The sequence below is a fragment of the Lygodium microphyllum genome, chromosome 21 (genome assembly GCF_053477565.2).
Source record: "Lygodium microphyllum isolate KBCC chromosome 21, Lygodium_microphyllum_v1.1.10, whole genome shotgun sequence".
NCBI lineage: Eukaryota > Viridiplantae > Streptophyta > Polypodiopsida > Schizaeales > Lygodiaceae > Lygodium > Lygodium microphyllum.
The window spans coordinates 86,053,293-86,070,338 of record NC_141155.1 but is presented as its reverse complement, the minus strand read 5'-3'; the positions used below and the strand labels follow the sequence as shown (position 1 = coordinate 86,070,338).

The window sequence follows — 17,046 nt, the reverse complement described above, 5'->3', positions numbered from 1 at the left end:
TTGTAGATATCTAGTTACCCAGCAAGGGGTGTACTAGTTTTCTATTACCATTCATTGTACTACTGGCTTTTAACTATTGGAAGGACCTTTTACACAAAAATAAGTGTTGACTATGGATTTGCAGTTCTTTTTTTGCAAAATTGCATCTCATTTGACCTTCGAATTTCAGTGTCAGCTTCTCTACATGGCACTACTTACCTACTATACTTTCTCATGAAAGCAGCTCCCAGGGATGAAAGGAAACACTTTTTGCAGCTGACTGATGTTATCTCAGCAGACAATATTGTCTGGGTTGCTTCTTTGAAAGAACTAGCATTGGCTACATGCCATTGCAATGAAGTTAGGGAGGTTGGGATTGATACAGAGTGGAAGTTAAACCGAACCAAAGGCTCTCATCCCAATAAGGTAAGTCATTGTCTTCATGGCTCAACAATATCTAACTTGCATGCATTGCATGAAAGTTTGTAATTCTTCAAAAATGTAATTCCAAGATTTACATTTCAGAGAAAGGTCATGTTGGGCTGGTTCATATGTTTATTGCTTTTGAATTTTCTGATTAGTGATTCCCTCATACAGGCATTTTAATGTTTGTACCTTGTGTTAGAATAGAATGTGGTGATGCATGTATTCACGTGGACATGACAGAGTCTAGCCAGACACTTGGTGAAGCAGCAAGCCTGGGTGGCTAAGATATTGCAGTGGCAAACTCTGCAGCACAATTCATCTATCAATCGATCACATAAAAGGGTCAAGATTTAAACTCTACCACCCATGACCATGTCTATAGTGACATGTGGGATCTAACATTCAGCCTTTTGTGATGAATTGAGAGTTATACAACAGAGCATATACACTTTTAGTGAACATTGGTGTGCGAAGTGATTCCTATAGTTGATCTTTACATGTTTTTCTTGGAAAGTGAGGTGTATAAGGGTAATTTTGAAGGCTTCCTCCTTAAGTTGAACTCAAACATGTTTGCTTTGAGCCAGATGTTAACAATTCTAATGCAACGTGTCCTTCCCCCTTGGCTGTATGGTTTGGAGCATACAATGGCACTATCTCTTTTTGCTGCCATTCGCTTGAACATTTCATGAGGTTAATCTGCACAAAGTCTCACATTATGCAGCCCTATTTGTGGCCTCCCTGTTTCCCACAACCGCTTTGCAGGGCCCCTTTCTTCTTCGACATTTCCCCTCCTTAGCATGGCACCCACTCTCCACCTTTCTGTGCAGCGCTCTGCCTGCTCTCTTCTTTGCCTCTCCACCAGTAACAAGGCAGGCTGCAGAGCATGTTTATTGCTGATTTTGTGATCCAATTAAAGCCAGCTTGCAGCAAACTCTACATTCAAAAGCTCCTCAAATTCTAGGATGGATAGCCTAATGCTATCAATCCTTGTTGCTCCATCCCTCAGAAAGAGCACGTGGCCTTTGCTATAAAGAGAAAGAGAAGAGGCACAAGGGGCTAGTCCTATCTCACCAACCTTTGAATGCTGAATTTGTCTCCTCTTGAATGGACTTGTTTTTTAGAACCAGACCCTGCAATATGCATGATGGATTGCTGGAGGTATTAGACATATGGGATGCCGCCTCTCAAGAGATTATAGTGGGACCATGGGGTGTGGGTCAGGAGGGATGCACACTGAGCATTGGAGCCTGACTGTTGGCACTTGGCTTGAGTACGGTAGATATCCTGTCACTTGTGTTAGATGTAGGGAGCCACAAGAGACAGAGACTTTGTACATGGGATTTCCCTGGGGCTTAAGAGGTATGGAGAAGAGCCCCCAAGATGGTGTTTCACAGCACAATGGAGACTTATGATTGTGACATGGGGGACAGTTGGATGGGTTACAAACAGAGGCCTAGCTTATGGTTATGAGGACATGTATGGGACACACATGGGTTGTTTTCAGGTAGCATTGGTGATAGTAGAGGTGGCTCTGGCACAATAGGGGCAGTGTGCTTAGTAGCGGAGTTGGAAGATGTGGCGAGTCTAGTGGAGTAGGTTGTGCCATGGTAGGTGAGAGGAAGATCAAGCAAGGGGGAGAGGGATTGGCAGGAGGATAGCAAGAGGGAGGAGTGGGATGATGGTAAGAGGGACATGTGGTGGGTGGGTGAAAGAGACAACATCAGCCACTTGTTAGGTGGGGATCTCTCCACAATTATTCACGCCGACATGAGGAAGGTTGTCCACTTCTCCAAAGAGCAGGTAGAGATTGGTACTACTTGGTTGATGTTTGACCTTTGGCAAATAGGTAGACTGGGCTCCTCACAAAGGTAGTCAATTAATTGAAGCTCAAGCACTTGCACAAGGAAATTGGTCTTGGTCCACTTGCCCCTTAGGCATTGACATGAGCGGAGGTACCTTGACTTCTCTTCTACACGTGGCATGGACATGGTAAGGGGAGGTTGCATTTAAAGATTGGTTTGTCATTTTACATACTCTTTGGTATCACTCCCATTTGTGCATTGATGGTTAAATTAAAAGGGAACTTGGGCAAGTGAAGAATGCCCTTGGAAAGGCACTACTACAATGGCACTTTTTGTACTAGCATATTGTATTTCGCCTTTTATGACCCTTTGCATTTGCATTGTGTTTATAGAAGACAAGAAAGGGGAATTTGATGCTTCCAAGCTGGCTGCTGTAAATGGGGGAGAAAAGAGTCATTAGTGGCTTGTGATGTCAATGTATCTCTCTTCCTTTGAGGAGAAAGGTCCCATGTCGATCAATGTATCTCTCTTCCTTTGAGGAGAAAAGTCCCATGTCGATGTATCTTGTTTCCTCTGAGGGGAAAGATCCTAGCTTGTGTATGAGTGAGATCCAGTGAGCCAAAGGAGACATAGAGACACTACCTATGGGAGTGTCCTAGAGCTCTAGAGATATGGAGGAGAGCCCCTAGTATTATATTCCATGACACAACAGAGACCATGATCACCACTTGGGGGAGTTGTAGCTTGGGTCACAGACATAGGCTCAACATGTAGCCATGTGTATCCATGGCAGAAACTTTTTCAAGGATTTGGATAGAGATCATCCACACTCTCCCATGAAGGTGGGAGAGGATACAAGTTGGCTTTGAGAGGACGAGGAGGAGAAGAGTGTTGAGCTAAAAATGCATTAGCTTTACTTAAATAGCCCAAAAACATGCTTAATTAATGAAGAAACCTTGTTTATTTAAAAGAAATGCAATCCTAGAGAGTTTTTGTGTCCCATAAGCACAAATCCACTTGGGAGGGCCCAAACTTTCTATAAGTACGTATGCTGCCCTCTATTCAGCCCTCAATCCCGTTTTTGCAGATTTTAGGTGTTTCAGCTTGCTGCCCACACCCTGTTCGTGGAGGACGACTCAACCGAAGCTGTCCATTGCTGTCTCCATCAGTTGGTGCTTAATTTCCAGCCCTCTTCACGCAGTTTGGAGCTAATTCCAGCCTGGCGACTGCTGTTCCTGTGCAGACCTGCTGCCGTACAGCTTGCTACGTCATCATAGTCTTACAGTCTGCGTTTTTAGTCTTTCTCTCTCTTGTAGGCTGCCTTGCTTGCGTTTTTAGTATTTCTCTCTCCTCACTGCTATATGCATCAGATCCATCTTCTCACTGCTGCATTTGTTGGTGTTCGACATTCGGAGGCTGCCTTGCTGCGATTCGGGATCTATTCAGAGTACAACACACTCTCCAGCGCATTACCCTTGCCCTGATCCTTGAGATACAGGAGTTCGAGGTACAGTATTCATTCACTACATAGTATGCTTGCTGCATGAGCATCATATACTCAGTAGTCATATCACTTCATTCATTCACTGTGTTCATTGTCTCTGAGTTACCCTTACTCTAACTATGTTCTTTTATTAGTCTGTGCTTTGTCGTACGATTTGTGTTTATGTTTCTGTGTTAGGATATTTCTTTACATGGTATTAGAGCCTAGTACTCTCTGGGAAACCTAGGTCTTTGATCTGAAAGCTCTACACAAGAAGCAAGAACAACAGTAGGTTCAAATGACTTCGAATACAACAATACCAATTCAGTCTCCAAAATCAACTATGCCAAGAATCGAGCGAGAGTGGGCCGATTAGCTTACTCCACAAAGTTTCGACATGGTGGAAGACACTTTTGATTACATGGAAGAAAAGCTAGGTAAGGTGACATCTGAAGAATACAAGCTGATCATAGCTTATAGACGAAAGAAGATTGAGGAGCTCGATCGAAGGATTGCTCTTCAAGAAAAGCTTCTAAATGAAGGTATGCATGAATTTTTCTCTTCACACGTTGCGCATAAATCTGATGATGTTGCAGGGCCGTTGAGACTTGCATCAGGGACGGGTCTCTCTCTTGGAGAACAAGACCGGAGTATGTTCTTTTCTTTCATCCTTTTCCGTCCACTCTGGTGCAAGGTACTGTAGATTTGTCTTTTGTTTCTTCTTCTATCTCTTTGCAATATTTTAATAGAGATCATGTGGAAGAAAGAGTCCAGCTTGTTGACTACAGAAAAGGTCCTCTTGAGGACTAATTCTTGTATGTTAGCACACGTCATGGGGATTATAAGAAAAATCCAGGTACCTCTTCTTCTGACCTTTCTTTTTTTAGTCTACTTTACACAATCAGAATGAATTTGGTGTTTCTAGTGCGGGGTGTCCGTGCAAGTAAAACCAGGAGTTAGGTCGAACCTCAAGAAAGAACCTTAGGAAAGCCTATGGTATTGTTCCACACTTGAGGATCCAGTTTATGTACAGGGGAGGTGCTATGGGTGTGACTTAAGGAGACAGGTCTAACGAGTGCAAATTCCATAATGACTGAGGCCGTTGGACACATCTAGCTTGAGAATCCCTAGGTGCAATGTTTGTGGTACTTTGATATTAAATGGGAAAGCTCGTTGTTCCTTTTCTTTTTCTTTGTGTGGATCTTTTCTTTGTTTTCTCTTTTCTTTTTCTTTCCCTTTTTCTTTGAGATATATTGGGAGGAAGTATGCTAGCCATCATCCTGATGCTCTTCAAGAGTCACATTTTGAGGGGGCCTAAGAGATTTGCCAAGGAATGTATATCTTGATTGCCATCATCAAGGAGGCATTGGGGGAAGCACAAGGTAAATAAGAAGTTGGTGAGACACGGAACAGGTCACCTCCCCACCATGAGTAAGAACAATCTAGTGAGAGAACTTTGAGTGATGAAGAAGGAGAACAGGAAATACAGTCTAGCCATGGAGAGGCCAAAAAGTTCAAGAAGAAAACCCCCCAAGAGAAGGTGGAAGAAGAGAGAAGGAACAAAGAGAAAGCTGACCTGCAAAAGGCACAAAGAGAATCCAAGAAGGCTGATGAAGAAAGGAAAAGAAAAGAAAAAGTTGAGTTGAAGAAGATAAAAGAGGAGTCCAAGAGAGCCGAGGAGGAGAGGAAGAGGAGAGCAAAAGAAAAAACAGAAGAGCTATGGAGGAAGCAAGAAGAGGACATAGCTCATGCCACATACATGTCAATAGAGTAGTAGTCCAGGCAAGAGGAGCTAGTTGCCATGAGCCCATACAGATAAGAAGGCCCAAGAACAAGTGTCCCAAGTGCCAGAAATCATGCCATCCCCAGTTAGCAGAAGGCAAGAGCAAGGGCTTGATTGATCCTATTCCAGCTATCCTACTACCTACCACCCCAGTCTCTGCACCCACCCAAGGCACTTCAACCACATTGGATGCCAGTAATATTATGGCCTAGGTGCAGTTCTTGGTCAATAAAGAGATAGCTCAAGATGCAAGTGGAGGAACCCCAGTGATCACACTTGCATTTAAAATCATTAAATGTTAAAAATAAACAAAATGCATCTGCACATCACACACCACATTTTCAAAACCCACCCATCCCACCATATTCTTTCGTTGCTTCTTCACTTCCATTCACATAATTTATATTTTCATTTCAGACACCTCATATTGCACTGAACATCACACCGAGGGGTTATGGAAACATAGGCACATCCTTTAGGACCTCATCCTTCCCTTAGCTGGGTGGTGTTCCACCTACTTCACACACATTTTCGGGATCATTGTAGCTTGGGTATCTCTCCAGTCTCTCTCGAGTGTGGATTAGTTGACTCCACGGTTTGCCTCCATGGGTTTACCTAGTGGACCTTCTAGTCATATTGCTGTGCCCCAGTCTCACTTTGGACAGAGCTTCCGGTCCCAGTGCCTCCACCTACATCAGCACCTTATGGAAACATTCATGTTCCAGTGCCTCCGCCTTAATCGGCACTCATTGGACACTCATAGTCTACTTCTGACTATCCACCTCTACCCCCTCCTTCTACCTATCAGGCATATCTACCTCCACCATCTTACACCCCACCATTTTATCCCTCACATCCATCTTACCCCACCTACCTGACATCTCATGATTCTAGCTCATCTTCTACCAAGCATGCATTTAATGACAAGACCCGTTTTAACGGGTCAAACTTGACGAGACATGTCATTGACTCCCAGAACCTATGGGATCTTGTGCAAGGGTTGGAGTCCCAATCCGATCCCGCACCTGTCCCATACAACGTTGTCTGCTCATGGAAGGTTACGAATGCCTCTGCTATTGTCAAGTTGATATAGGGCTTATTGCCTGAGTTTCATTCTCAGCTTCAGCATTTTGACTTAGCATTTGAGCGATGGGCACACTTGATTGACCGCTATGCGGCTCGGAACAAGACCCGTCGTATCAATCTTGACCATGAGCTCTAACTCTTGAAAATCACTAATCGGGATGATTTGAAAGTCAAGTTAGCTGAGTATCGGCGTCTTCTTGCTGAATATTTCAATTCTACGGGTACTCCCATGTCCTCTGATGATCAGGTCACATTGTTCTTAAATAAACTCCCCAGGAAATATTTCAATTTTGTGGAAGGTATAGTTTCAAAGTCTACCATGCCTGCATTCTACGAATTTGAGTGTCAACTGTTGCGTTACACATGGTTGTTTGATTAGTTTCATATGAATTTCTCTTCAGAGAGGGCTGTTATTGCTCATTATCAGAAAGGGCAACAAGGGAAGGGAAAATAAAACCAAACCTCCACTCAAAATCAAAATCAAAAGCAAAATCAATCCGGGGAATCACAAGGAACATCCCAATAGAATGCACCTAAAAAGAATAGATATTGTCAACATTGTCAAAAGGTTGGCCATTTTGACAACGAGTGTTGATCAAAGGCAAGAGGCACAATATCAAAATCTAAGTCATAGACCCCCGCCCCTTAGTCGGGAAACCCCCAACAAGGGAGGCACAATGATGGCAAGGGGCAGTTTAGAGGTCAGACTCATACTGCCACCGCTCAGTCATCTTAGTTGACAACATCCTTAACTCCAAAGTGCTTGTTTGATTGGTCTTTGCAGAGCCCCACATCATCTCCATAGAGACATCCGATGCGAGTCTCTTCCACATCTGTGAGTTGCCTCTTGATGAGGTTACCGCAAAGGCCCACTCGTCATAGCCGAGCACTTCAGCTCCTGTTTGGATTGTGGATAGTGGAGCTACACATCATATGACTTCTATAGCGGACATTTTCCTTTCCCGAGCCCCTATAGCCGGACAAATCCATGTAGGAAACAACTCCTCGGTCAAGATTCAGGCTCAAGGTTACACCAGTTTTGCCACTGACAAGAGTCTAGATCTGGCTTCGCTAGACAATGTATATCATGTTTCTTAGCTTGGGGTGAACTTGTTATTTGTTCAACAGCTTTGCCTGTTGGGGTGAGCAATCTTCTTTACAACGACCATAGTTGTCGAGGTCCTTGACTCTCTGAGTGGTTTAGTGATTGCTCGCGGTGAGGCATAGCCCAATGGCCTATACCACATGACACATTTTTTGACCGAGCTGACAGCTGAGGGCTTCGTGTTCCATAGCTTCCAAGCCTTAGCCACATCTCAGGAGTCTACGAATAATGAGCGCCTTTGGCTTTTTCGCTTAGGGCATCTTGGTTATGACTCTCTTTATGAGTTGTCACGTCGTGAGCTGGTTAAGGGCCTTCCACGGCTGAAGCTAGCTCGAGATGTCTGTAAAGCATGTCAGCTCGGGAAGGAGCATCGTACCCCATTCCCTCAGCAAACCTCACATTGTACAAAGGCACCTCTTAGATTGATTCATGTTGATCTTTGTGGGCCAACATCCATTGCCGCCTTGAATGGCGCATTGTATTTCTTTTTGATAGTGGATGATCATTTCAGATATATGTGGGTGTACTTTCTTAAGCATAAGTCAGATGCTTTCATATATTTTTGTGCTTGGGTGCTGCTAGTTCATAACCATTAGGTCCTCGTGTCAGTGGCATGAGTGATAACAGTGGTGAGCTCATCTCCCATGAGTTTTCCGAGTTTCTATAGAAGCATGGCATTTCCCGCCGATTGACCTCTACCAACTCTCATTCTTAGAATGGATTCATAGAGCGTAGGAACCGAATAGTCATGGAAATGCCGCGCTCTATGCTGTTTGCAGCAGAGTGCCTTTGGGTTGAGACTGTTAACATTGTGGTATAAATCCTCAACTGGTGCTCGATTGCGGCTATTTCTCAGAAGATCACGTATGAGGCATTTTTTGGCTCTCGGTCTGTTATTTCCCACTTTAGAGTCTTTGGGTGTTGTGTGTAAACACACACGCCTGATGACAAGATAGGCAAGCTGACTCCCCAAGCTGATCTCCTATTTTTGTGGGATATTTCTCTAAAGCGAAAGCCTATCGTTTGTTTGATCCTTGATTCCTTGGACAAACAAGGTGATCGTTAGGCGGGATGTTGTCTTTGACGAGAGGGATATTGTGCAGTCCTCTGCAGAGGTCTCGAATCCGATTCCTTTTTCCACATTATTAGAGATCATGCCTACTGAGCTTGGTCTACTTCCCGCTCTTGACATTTCCGTATATTCTTCCACTCCTAGGCCCCCTCCTCGAGACCCGTTACCTCACTGGTACCAGCAGACCATGCGGGATTCGGGGATCCTACCATTGGATTCCACTCCGGAGGGGCCTAGAAGATCTGCCTGGTTTAATTCTTAGGCGTCATTTGCATCGTTGTTTACAGCTGATTATATAGCACATTCTGAGCCGGATACATGGCAGGAGGCTCTTTAGCATCCTCAATGGTGAGAGGCCATGGAGAAGGAGCTAGAGAGTATTGATCAAAATGAGACTTGGACATTGGTGGATCGTCCGAGCCACAAGAAAGTCATCGGGACACAGTGGATTTTTAGGACCAAGCTAAAAGCTGATGGGACTTTAGACAAGTACAAGACTTGCCTTGTCGTAGAAGGGTTTCGACAGAAGCATGGCATTGATTATGAAGAGACCTTTGCTCCTACTGCGCGGTTGACTTCCTTTTGGTTGCTACTCTCGCTAGCCGCTCACCATGGTTGGCCAATACATGAGATGGATATTAAGAGTGTCTTCTTGAACGGTTTCTTACAGGAGGAAGTCTATGTGGAGCAACCACTGGGCTTTTCTTCAGGGAACCCTAGGGATATGGTATATCGTTTGCATAAAGCTCTTCATGGGCTGAAGCAAGCGTCGCAGTCTTGGTTTCATAGGATGGATGAGTTCTTGCAGACTCACGGATACCATTCTACCCCTTATGACCCAAACTTATATGTCCGCGATCTAGTGCAGACGGGGTTAGCTATATCCTGCTATACGTTGATAACCTACTTATCACAAGCTCAGATTCTGCTACCATAGTGGAAATCAAGGCTAAGCTTAAAGCTACATTTGAGATGACAGTTGTCCTATTTCTTAGGGGTGGAGATAGTTCGTTCTGGGGGATGTATTTTTGTGTCACAATAGAAGTACGCACTTCAGCTCGTGGAACAGTACACTCTGGATCACATACAGCCAGTGGCCACGTCTCTAGATCCTACCTTCCACTTGTCGAAGGATATCCTAGGACAACCCTTCGATGAACATACCTATCGTTCTATTGTAGGAAAAGTTCTTTGGTTAATTTATACTAGGCCAGATTTAGCTTACTCAGTTAGTATACATAGTCAGTATTTCACAGCACCTAGGATATCACATTGGATTGCATATCTTCGTGTGTTGTGTTATTTGCGGTTTACTTATTTTTATGGCTTGATATATGGTTTTCGTTTATGTTTGTAGGGATATACTGATTCTCATTGGATAGGAGATCCTGACACCTGGCGTTTCCATGGGGGCTACCTCTTTATCTTGGGCACGGCTCCCATTTCTTGGTCCAGCTGTAAGCAAGAGACGGTGGTGGCTTCCACGGTCGAGGTTGAGTACCGGGCTCTCTTCGATGGTACCACTGAGGTCATCTATCTATTTGAGAAGTTTACTGGCGGTACTTTACTTGCCATGTGACTCTCCCATAGTTGTCTACTGTGACAACCCGAGTGCCATTGCCCTTGCGGACAATCTGATCATCATACCACGAACACGATATGTGAGAGTCCACTTTCACTTTTCTAGAGAGTAGGTTGAGCTAGCCACTATTTGCCTGGAGTTTGTGCCATCATCAGATAATTTTGCAGATATCTTGACCAAAGCGGTCAATCGGCCGGTTCTTTAGTATTTGCTACCCAGGATTGGCTTGGGTACACCCTCCTCTACTTTTTCAGCTTGACGAAGAGAGGGTACTTCCCTCTTGCTTTCCCTTCCAGTTTAAGAGGGGGCGGCTTTTACTCTTGATAGTGATAGTGATGATGCTTATAGTTTTTCTTACACATTACATTCATTTATTCTTTTGTATTGTATTATGGACATTTGTAACTTCATCCGCACTGTCAGGATAACATGATTGTAAAAGGGCACTTGGACAAGTGAACAATTCCCCTGCGAGGACACTGTCCCAGTGGCACCGTTGCATAGCATATTGCATGAGCATGATATCTTGTATCTCCCTTTGCATTACCCCATGTATTGGTATTCTGTTCATGTAAACATGCATTTGTGCACATTTATCCCTTTTCGGTCGTTTGGAGTGGTTGACTCTAGGATCCACCATATTTGTGGCATTGCACATGGCAGTTTCCAAAGCAGTCTTTCCTAGCTTGCTAGCTTGCTTTGATTGCTTAACATATTTGCTATACACACATCTTAGCCATTTTCTTCGTCACAGACACCTAGTAATGATAGGGATAGTATGCTTGTTTTGTGAAGGTCTTAGGTTTGACCATTCCTTATCACTTTCCCATTTGGGGTACGGATACTCAATAGGATTAAACTTGATTTGCAACCCTCACTTAATGCTTAATCTATCAAACCTAAAAAGACATTTCAAAAAAAAAAAGCCCACAACAAATTCCATCCGCCTTTGTAGGGCTTGGTAGGCCATTGGGCAACTGACGTGCACCCTTTGTTCGATGCCCTGTCCTCTCTAGGGTGATCACTTGGGCTCCCTTGGTAAGATAATCATCACCTTTGTAGTCTTAGTAGGCCATTGGGTAGCCGATGCGTGCACCCTTTGTCCAATGCTCTGACTGCTCTACAGTGGGACGCCTTGGGGTAAAAGATAAACCAAGAAAGGGCTTGGCTGGCCTCTATTCTCGTGGCACCGTTGTTGGGCCTGAGAGGGGTTGTTGAGCTAAAAATGCATTAGCTTTACTTAAACAGCCTCAAAACATACTTAATTAATGAAGAAACCTTGTTTATTTAAAAGAAACGCAATCCTAGAGAGTTTCTATGTCCTATAAGCACAAACCCACTTGGGAGGCCCCAAACTTTCTATAAATACGTATGCTGCCCTCCATTCAGCCCTCAATCTCGTTTTTGCAGATTTTAGGTGTTTCAACTTGCTGCCCACACCCCGTTCGCAGAGGATATCTCAGCCGGAGATGTCCATTGCTGTCTCCATCAGTTGGTGCATGATTTCCAGCCCTCTTCATGCAGTTTGGAGCTGATTCCAGCTTAGCGATTGTTGTTCCTGTGCAGACCTGTTGCCGTACAACTTGCCATGTCATCACAGTCTTGCAGTCTGTGTTTTTAGTCTTTCTCTCACCTGCTGCCTGCATTTTTAGTCTTTCTCTCTCCTCACTCTGTTTGCATCAGATCTAGCTTCTCATTGTTGCGTTTGCTGGGGTTCGACATCCGGAGGCGGCCTTGCTGCGATTCGGGATCTGTTTAGAGTACGACACACTCTTCAGCTCATTGCCCTTGCCCTGATCCTTGAGATATAGGAGTTCGAGGTGCAATATTCATTCACTGCTTAGTGTGTTTGCTGGATGAGCATCGTATATTCAGTAGTCATATCACTTCATTCATTCATTGTATTCATTGTCTCTGAGTTACCCTAACTCTAACTGTGTTCTTGTATCAGTGTGTGCTTTGTCATATGGTTTTTGTTTATGTTTCTGTGTTAGGGTATTTCTTTACAAAAAGAAGCCTTCTCACAGAACTGGCACTTGGGCACCTTTTCCATATTACACCTTAGATGGTTTGGCATTATAGCCCACCAATTCGGTTGTTCACACAACCATTGTATTAGTGATATACTTAGCAACCCTTGTAGAGTTCCTTGTATTCTGTATTTTACCTTTGGGGGATTTCCTTTGATGTGTTATTAATATAAATTTTCTTTTTTTGAAAAAGAAAAAGAAAGGTTCTGGTTCCCAGTAGCGGAAAATGTCCCTTGAAATTTCCTCACTTCCTTTGATTATGTTGTAAGAGTATCGAATGACTTTTATGGACCAAGATAACTTTTAACCATGTTGACTAAAACTTCAGTGACAGCTTGTCCACTGGATGTTTGCTTGCATCTTGCTGTCAAGATCACATACCAAACTACATAGCTGCTAATGATCTGTTATTTACAAGTTTGTCCTGTCGACTCACATTACTAGAAGCGTGGAGTGGTTTCAAAAGTTATAGCTTGTCTAGTACCACTGATACCCAAGCAACCTAGAAGAATTTATTTTTTATAATATATTGCAGCATTCCAACTGAGTATCATCTCTTCATCTGTCATGACAGCCCTCTGCCACATATTGTTGACCAAACCTAAAACCAAGAGGATTTGAAGGGGAAGACCTTGTGCTGGCCAAGTGCGTACAGAGCCCAGTCAATCCTCTATGGCCTTTTGTCTAGATGATAAGTGCCACCTTAAACTGTCCCAATGTTTTTTAAATTGTCCTTGAACAAAATGGGAGTATAGCGCGTCTTCCAAAGCTCTCCAGTCTGCGGCAACTGGAGTGCTATCAATGCTGGCCAGCTGAATCATCCAGTACCTGAATGAACATTTCATGCTCACATTAAAAAGACTTACCAAACTTAATGTCTACTTTGACATTCTGATTTTTCAACTTGATTTCCTTAGCCATACACTTTTTGGATTTTCAACTTACTTAGATCTATCAAGTATGACATTCTGATTATTTACTTGATTTCAGTAACCACACACTTTCTGTAAATGTTTATGTTGACATTCTGATTATGTACATGAAGCTAACACTGCACTTTCAGAATTTTCAACTTATCTAGATTCGAGACTAGTTTGCAGATAGATGGTTCATTGTTTGCTTCCTGTTTTCCAGGGTATGCTGTTTTACATACATTCAGATAAACTGTTTCAGTTTGTGAGATTGTTTTTCTGAGAGTATCTTCTACAGGTGGCCATATTACAGATAGCTACTTCAAAGTTGGTGTTTGTTTTTGACTTGATAAGTCTGTCAAGTCAACACAAAGAGGCATTAAATAGGTGCATCAGCTCTATATTCCATTCCAAAAAAGTTCTAAAGCTTGGTAAGCCACATTGTCAAAGCTGATAGAGTCTTTGATACTCAAAGTTCATTGCCAGCCAATTTTCTTTCTAGAAATACTATCTAGAGCACTTACTTCAATCATACCTTTTCTTCTCTGAACATTTTAGGGTATGCTGTGTATAATGACCTGGAGCGGCTTTTAGAGTCTTATGATGGCATGGACTGCTTTCACGCATGTGAATCAATTTTGGACTTGCAACAGGTTGCTGGCAAAGGCATAAAAGGAGGGCTCTCTGGCCTTGCTAAGGTTTAAAACCACACATTCTGTTTACAAGATCAGCCACCAAGTTTTTTTTTCTTGTGTTGGAATATAGGGAGATGAAGAATCAAACATGGAAGTAGACTCATAAAAAAGTTTCCTAATTTGATAGAAGAAAAGAATCAGATACAAGGCTCCTGTTTTTGTAGGTCAAGAGGTACAGTTTCTAGCTTGATCAATTAAATGCGCCTAAAACACATTCACATGGTTTAAGGCACAATCACTTACTGGTGTGTTCGCATACATGTGGCTTCAGACACATGAGTGGGTCCATACACAGAAGTGTGCTCAATAATAACATGAGGTTATTTCCAACATTCACCCTCCAGTTCATGGGTGACTGAACCTATGACATAAGCTTTGCAAAACCTAATTGAAAGATCTTACTCAGAGATGCCATGTCTATTACTGTACTTTATGCAAATGAAATTGCAAAGGTCATACTTTATAGAGGAATGGTGTCTAGTTGCATCACAATAAGAAAACATTGAAAACAATTATATGGAGGTTTAGCAGGATGGTGGAGTTTTTTTCTTTTTTCAGTACTTGTACAAAAGTAATCCCTTGGTGGATAAGCACTGACAAAACCTCAAGGAGTACACGTGCTTACTAGCAGGAGCTGAATGCAAACCTAATCATATGAATACGAGGCTGCTTACGGTGGTCCCATAGTGTGAAAAATAGGTTATGGTAGCCCCATGTATTTAGGAATGGCCATTAAAGCTCCTGTTGATGCCAAGAGTCCCCCTGAAGCTGCTGCTAGTAGCCCTAGAGGGACTGGAGGATGGAAGATTAGATCCCTGCCAAGGTGACATATACGAAAATGTGCTCTCTGCTGAAGGTTAGCTGGCATTGGGCCATGCAAATTTGCAACTCTGCTAGGCTCCCAATAAGCTCCCACACCTTTGACTGTGCAAGGTTTGTAATTCCACTGTGGTACATGAGTACTGTCTTAATGTTAAAGATTGTATCATGCATCTCCACCTCATAGAGTAGACAGCCTCCCTACTTGATTGACTGCCAGCATACATCGTCCTAGGTACTACACCTGAGGCTCAAGCCCCTTGAATTATAGGTGATGGGTTTACCAATGCAGTGTACAGGATGTTGCACCCAAAGTAAGACGCCTGTTAAGCATGCAGACAACCTAGTTGAGCACCTGTGATAGTGTCAATACATATCAAATGGACCACATGGATTGACCATGTGACCCAAAGCTCCAAAGGGTGATACTGGTGAACTTTGGTATGTGATAACTGTGTCCCTTTGATAGGTCACAAAAGTCTCTACTAGAAGCACATCTTTAATACTATGACATGTGCAGAACTGTGTGATCTTGATAGGTCACAAGAACCTCTATCAGAAGCACATCTTTAATTGGAGGCATTGCCACAAAATCGTCAATGGCTCACTTGAAATGGAGTGAAAATAATTGTTTGGTCCTTTTAAACAGTGATGTCTTCTTTTGCTCCTACATGTTGTTGTTAGTGCTGTATTTCTAGTCAGACTTGATCCAATGGCAGACTGCTTTGTATGGTAAAAGGATTGCTATCAGCATGTGCAACAGATGCAGGGATGGAAGATAAAGAATTGAAGATGTCAACCATTTGAATGACCTCATTTCTTAAGAAGTCAAAAGTAGGTTTTGGTAGGAGAGCTGTTCGGATGGTGTTGGATTGCACTATAGACTATGATTGTTACATGGAAGATGGTCACTTGGATCACATATAACGGCCCAGTTTGCAAATACGAGAGGGTATAGGGGTGTCATGCTTACCTTGTCTTTGGGAAGCCTGCGAGCACAATCACCATGCTAGATTTCTCACAAATAGTGTAGACCTAGGGGCATTGTCATAGATGGGAGATCATAGCTAGCATTATCACTTAGTACATAGGAAGAAAGAAAGATGTACTAATGTCTGCAAAATTGAAGTACATCGGTGTCCAATGTCATCTCATCATGAAAGTGAAAGACAAATGCATCCTAGTATAGTGTAACATGTAAAATCTAAAGATCTCAATGTCTAAAAATGTCTCCTAGTATAGTCTAACATCTAAAATCTAAAGATCCCTAAAAATGCATCCTACTATAGTCTAACATCTAAAATCTAAAGATCTCAATGTCTAAAAACTGTACGTACAGAATATCTAGCTATAATAGCTCCTCTATATATCTCGAGGTTAGCACATGATCCCAGCTATGATGTGGCCTTGGGTCGCTCTGCTAATGTGTCGATGGGTGAGTCTCCTATGTCTCACAATGGTGGTTCTGATCTGTGCTCCTCTTAATTGTTGACTGAGTGGTTGAGCTCACCATGCTTGGCAAAGTGCAATGGCCTTGTCTAGTGTGAATCTGTGTCTGCTGAGCTAGTAGTGCCTATGGTGTCTAGTCTATGGAAGAAATCTGTCACTGCTCTTTGCCTGGGTCCATCTGGTTGGTGGTCTCTTGTCTCATAGTAGTGCTGTGCGGCCACTCAAGCTCTAGGAGGAAAAGCCCTAGACATCTCTGGTCCTCATATTAAAGCCCTGATGGAAGAGGCAATGACATCTTCCCCATATGTCAATGTACACTGTACATCTACATATATTGTCAGGGTTGTCTTCGTATGTAGTACGGACTGATCTGTACGGTACGGTACGATCCGTACAGTACGTATCCGTACGATTTAGTATGAAAAAATGGGCACTTTTTGGCCACTCTACTTTAAGTCTACAACTTTCTTTTTTTCTTTCTCCTTTCTTTTTTTTTCTTCTTTCTTTCTTATTTCTCCCCCAAGCCTCTCTCTCTCTCTCTCTCAACCTTCTCTCTCTCTCTCTCTAGCCTCTTCCTCTCTTTAGTTGCACTAGTACCACGTACGAAAGGTTTGATACCATACCTTCAGCTCAGCAGAGATCATGGCCACCACCAATTGAGCCGCCACCTGCAGTGATAGCAGCTCTAGTCCCACTAGCAGCAGGTCAGCTCCCAGGCAGGCCTGCTCTGTGCGCCACCTGTGCTGCCCCAGGCATTGCTAGCCTCCAGCGCTTGCCTGTCTGTCTAGCTTGCTAGCACTATAGTTGACATCACTTGCCAGTCC

General features: G+C 43.2%; 1 protein-coding gene across 1 annotated transcript in view; it reads left to right on the top strand.

The window, feature by feature from the left end:
- LOC148018239 (uncharacterized) overlaps positions 1-17,046 on the top strand; it is a 105,262-nt gene that overhangs the window by 68,343 nt on the left and 19,873 nt on the right. Inside the window, exons 5-7 of the mRNA XM_087661794.1 lie at positions 224-405; positions 13,558-13,690; positions 13,818-13,957. Coding sequence (XP_087517920.1) covers positions 224-405; positions 13,558-13,690; positions 13,818-13,957 — 455 coding nt within the window. The remainder of the gene's footprint in view (positions 1-223; positions 406-13,557; positions 13,691-13,817; positions 13,958-17,046) is intronic.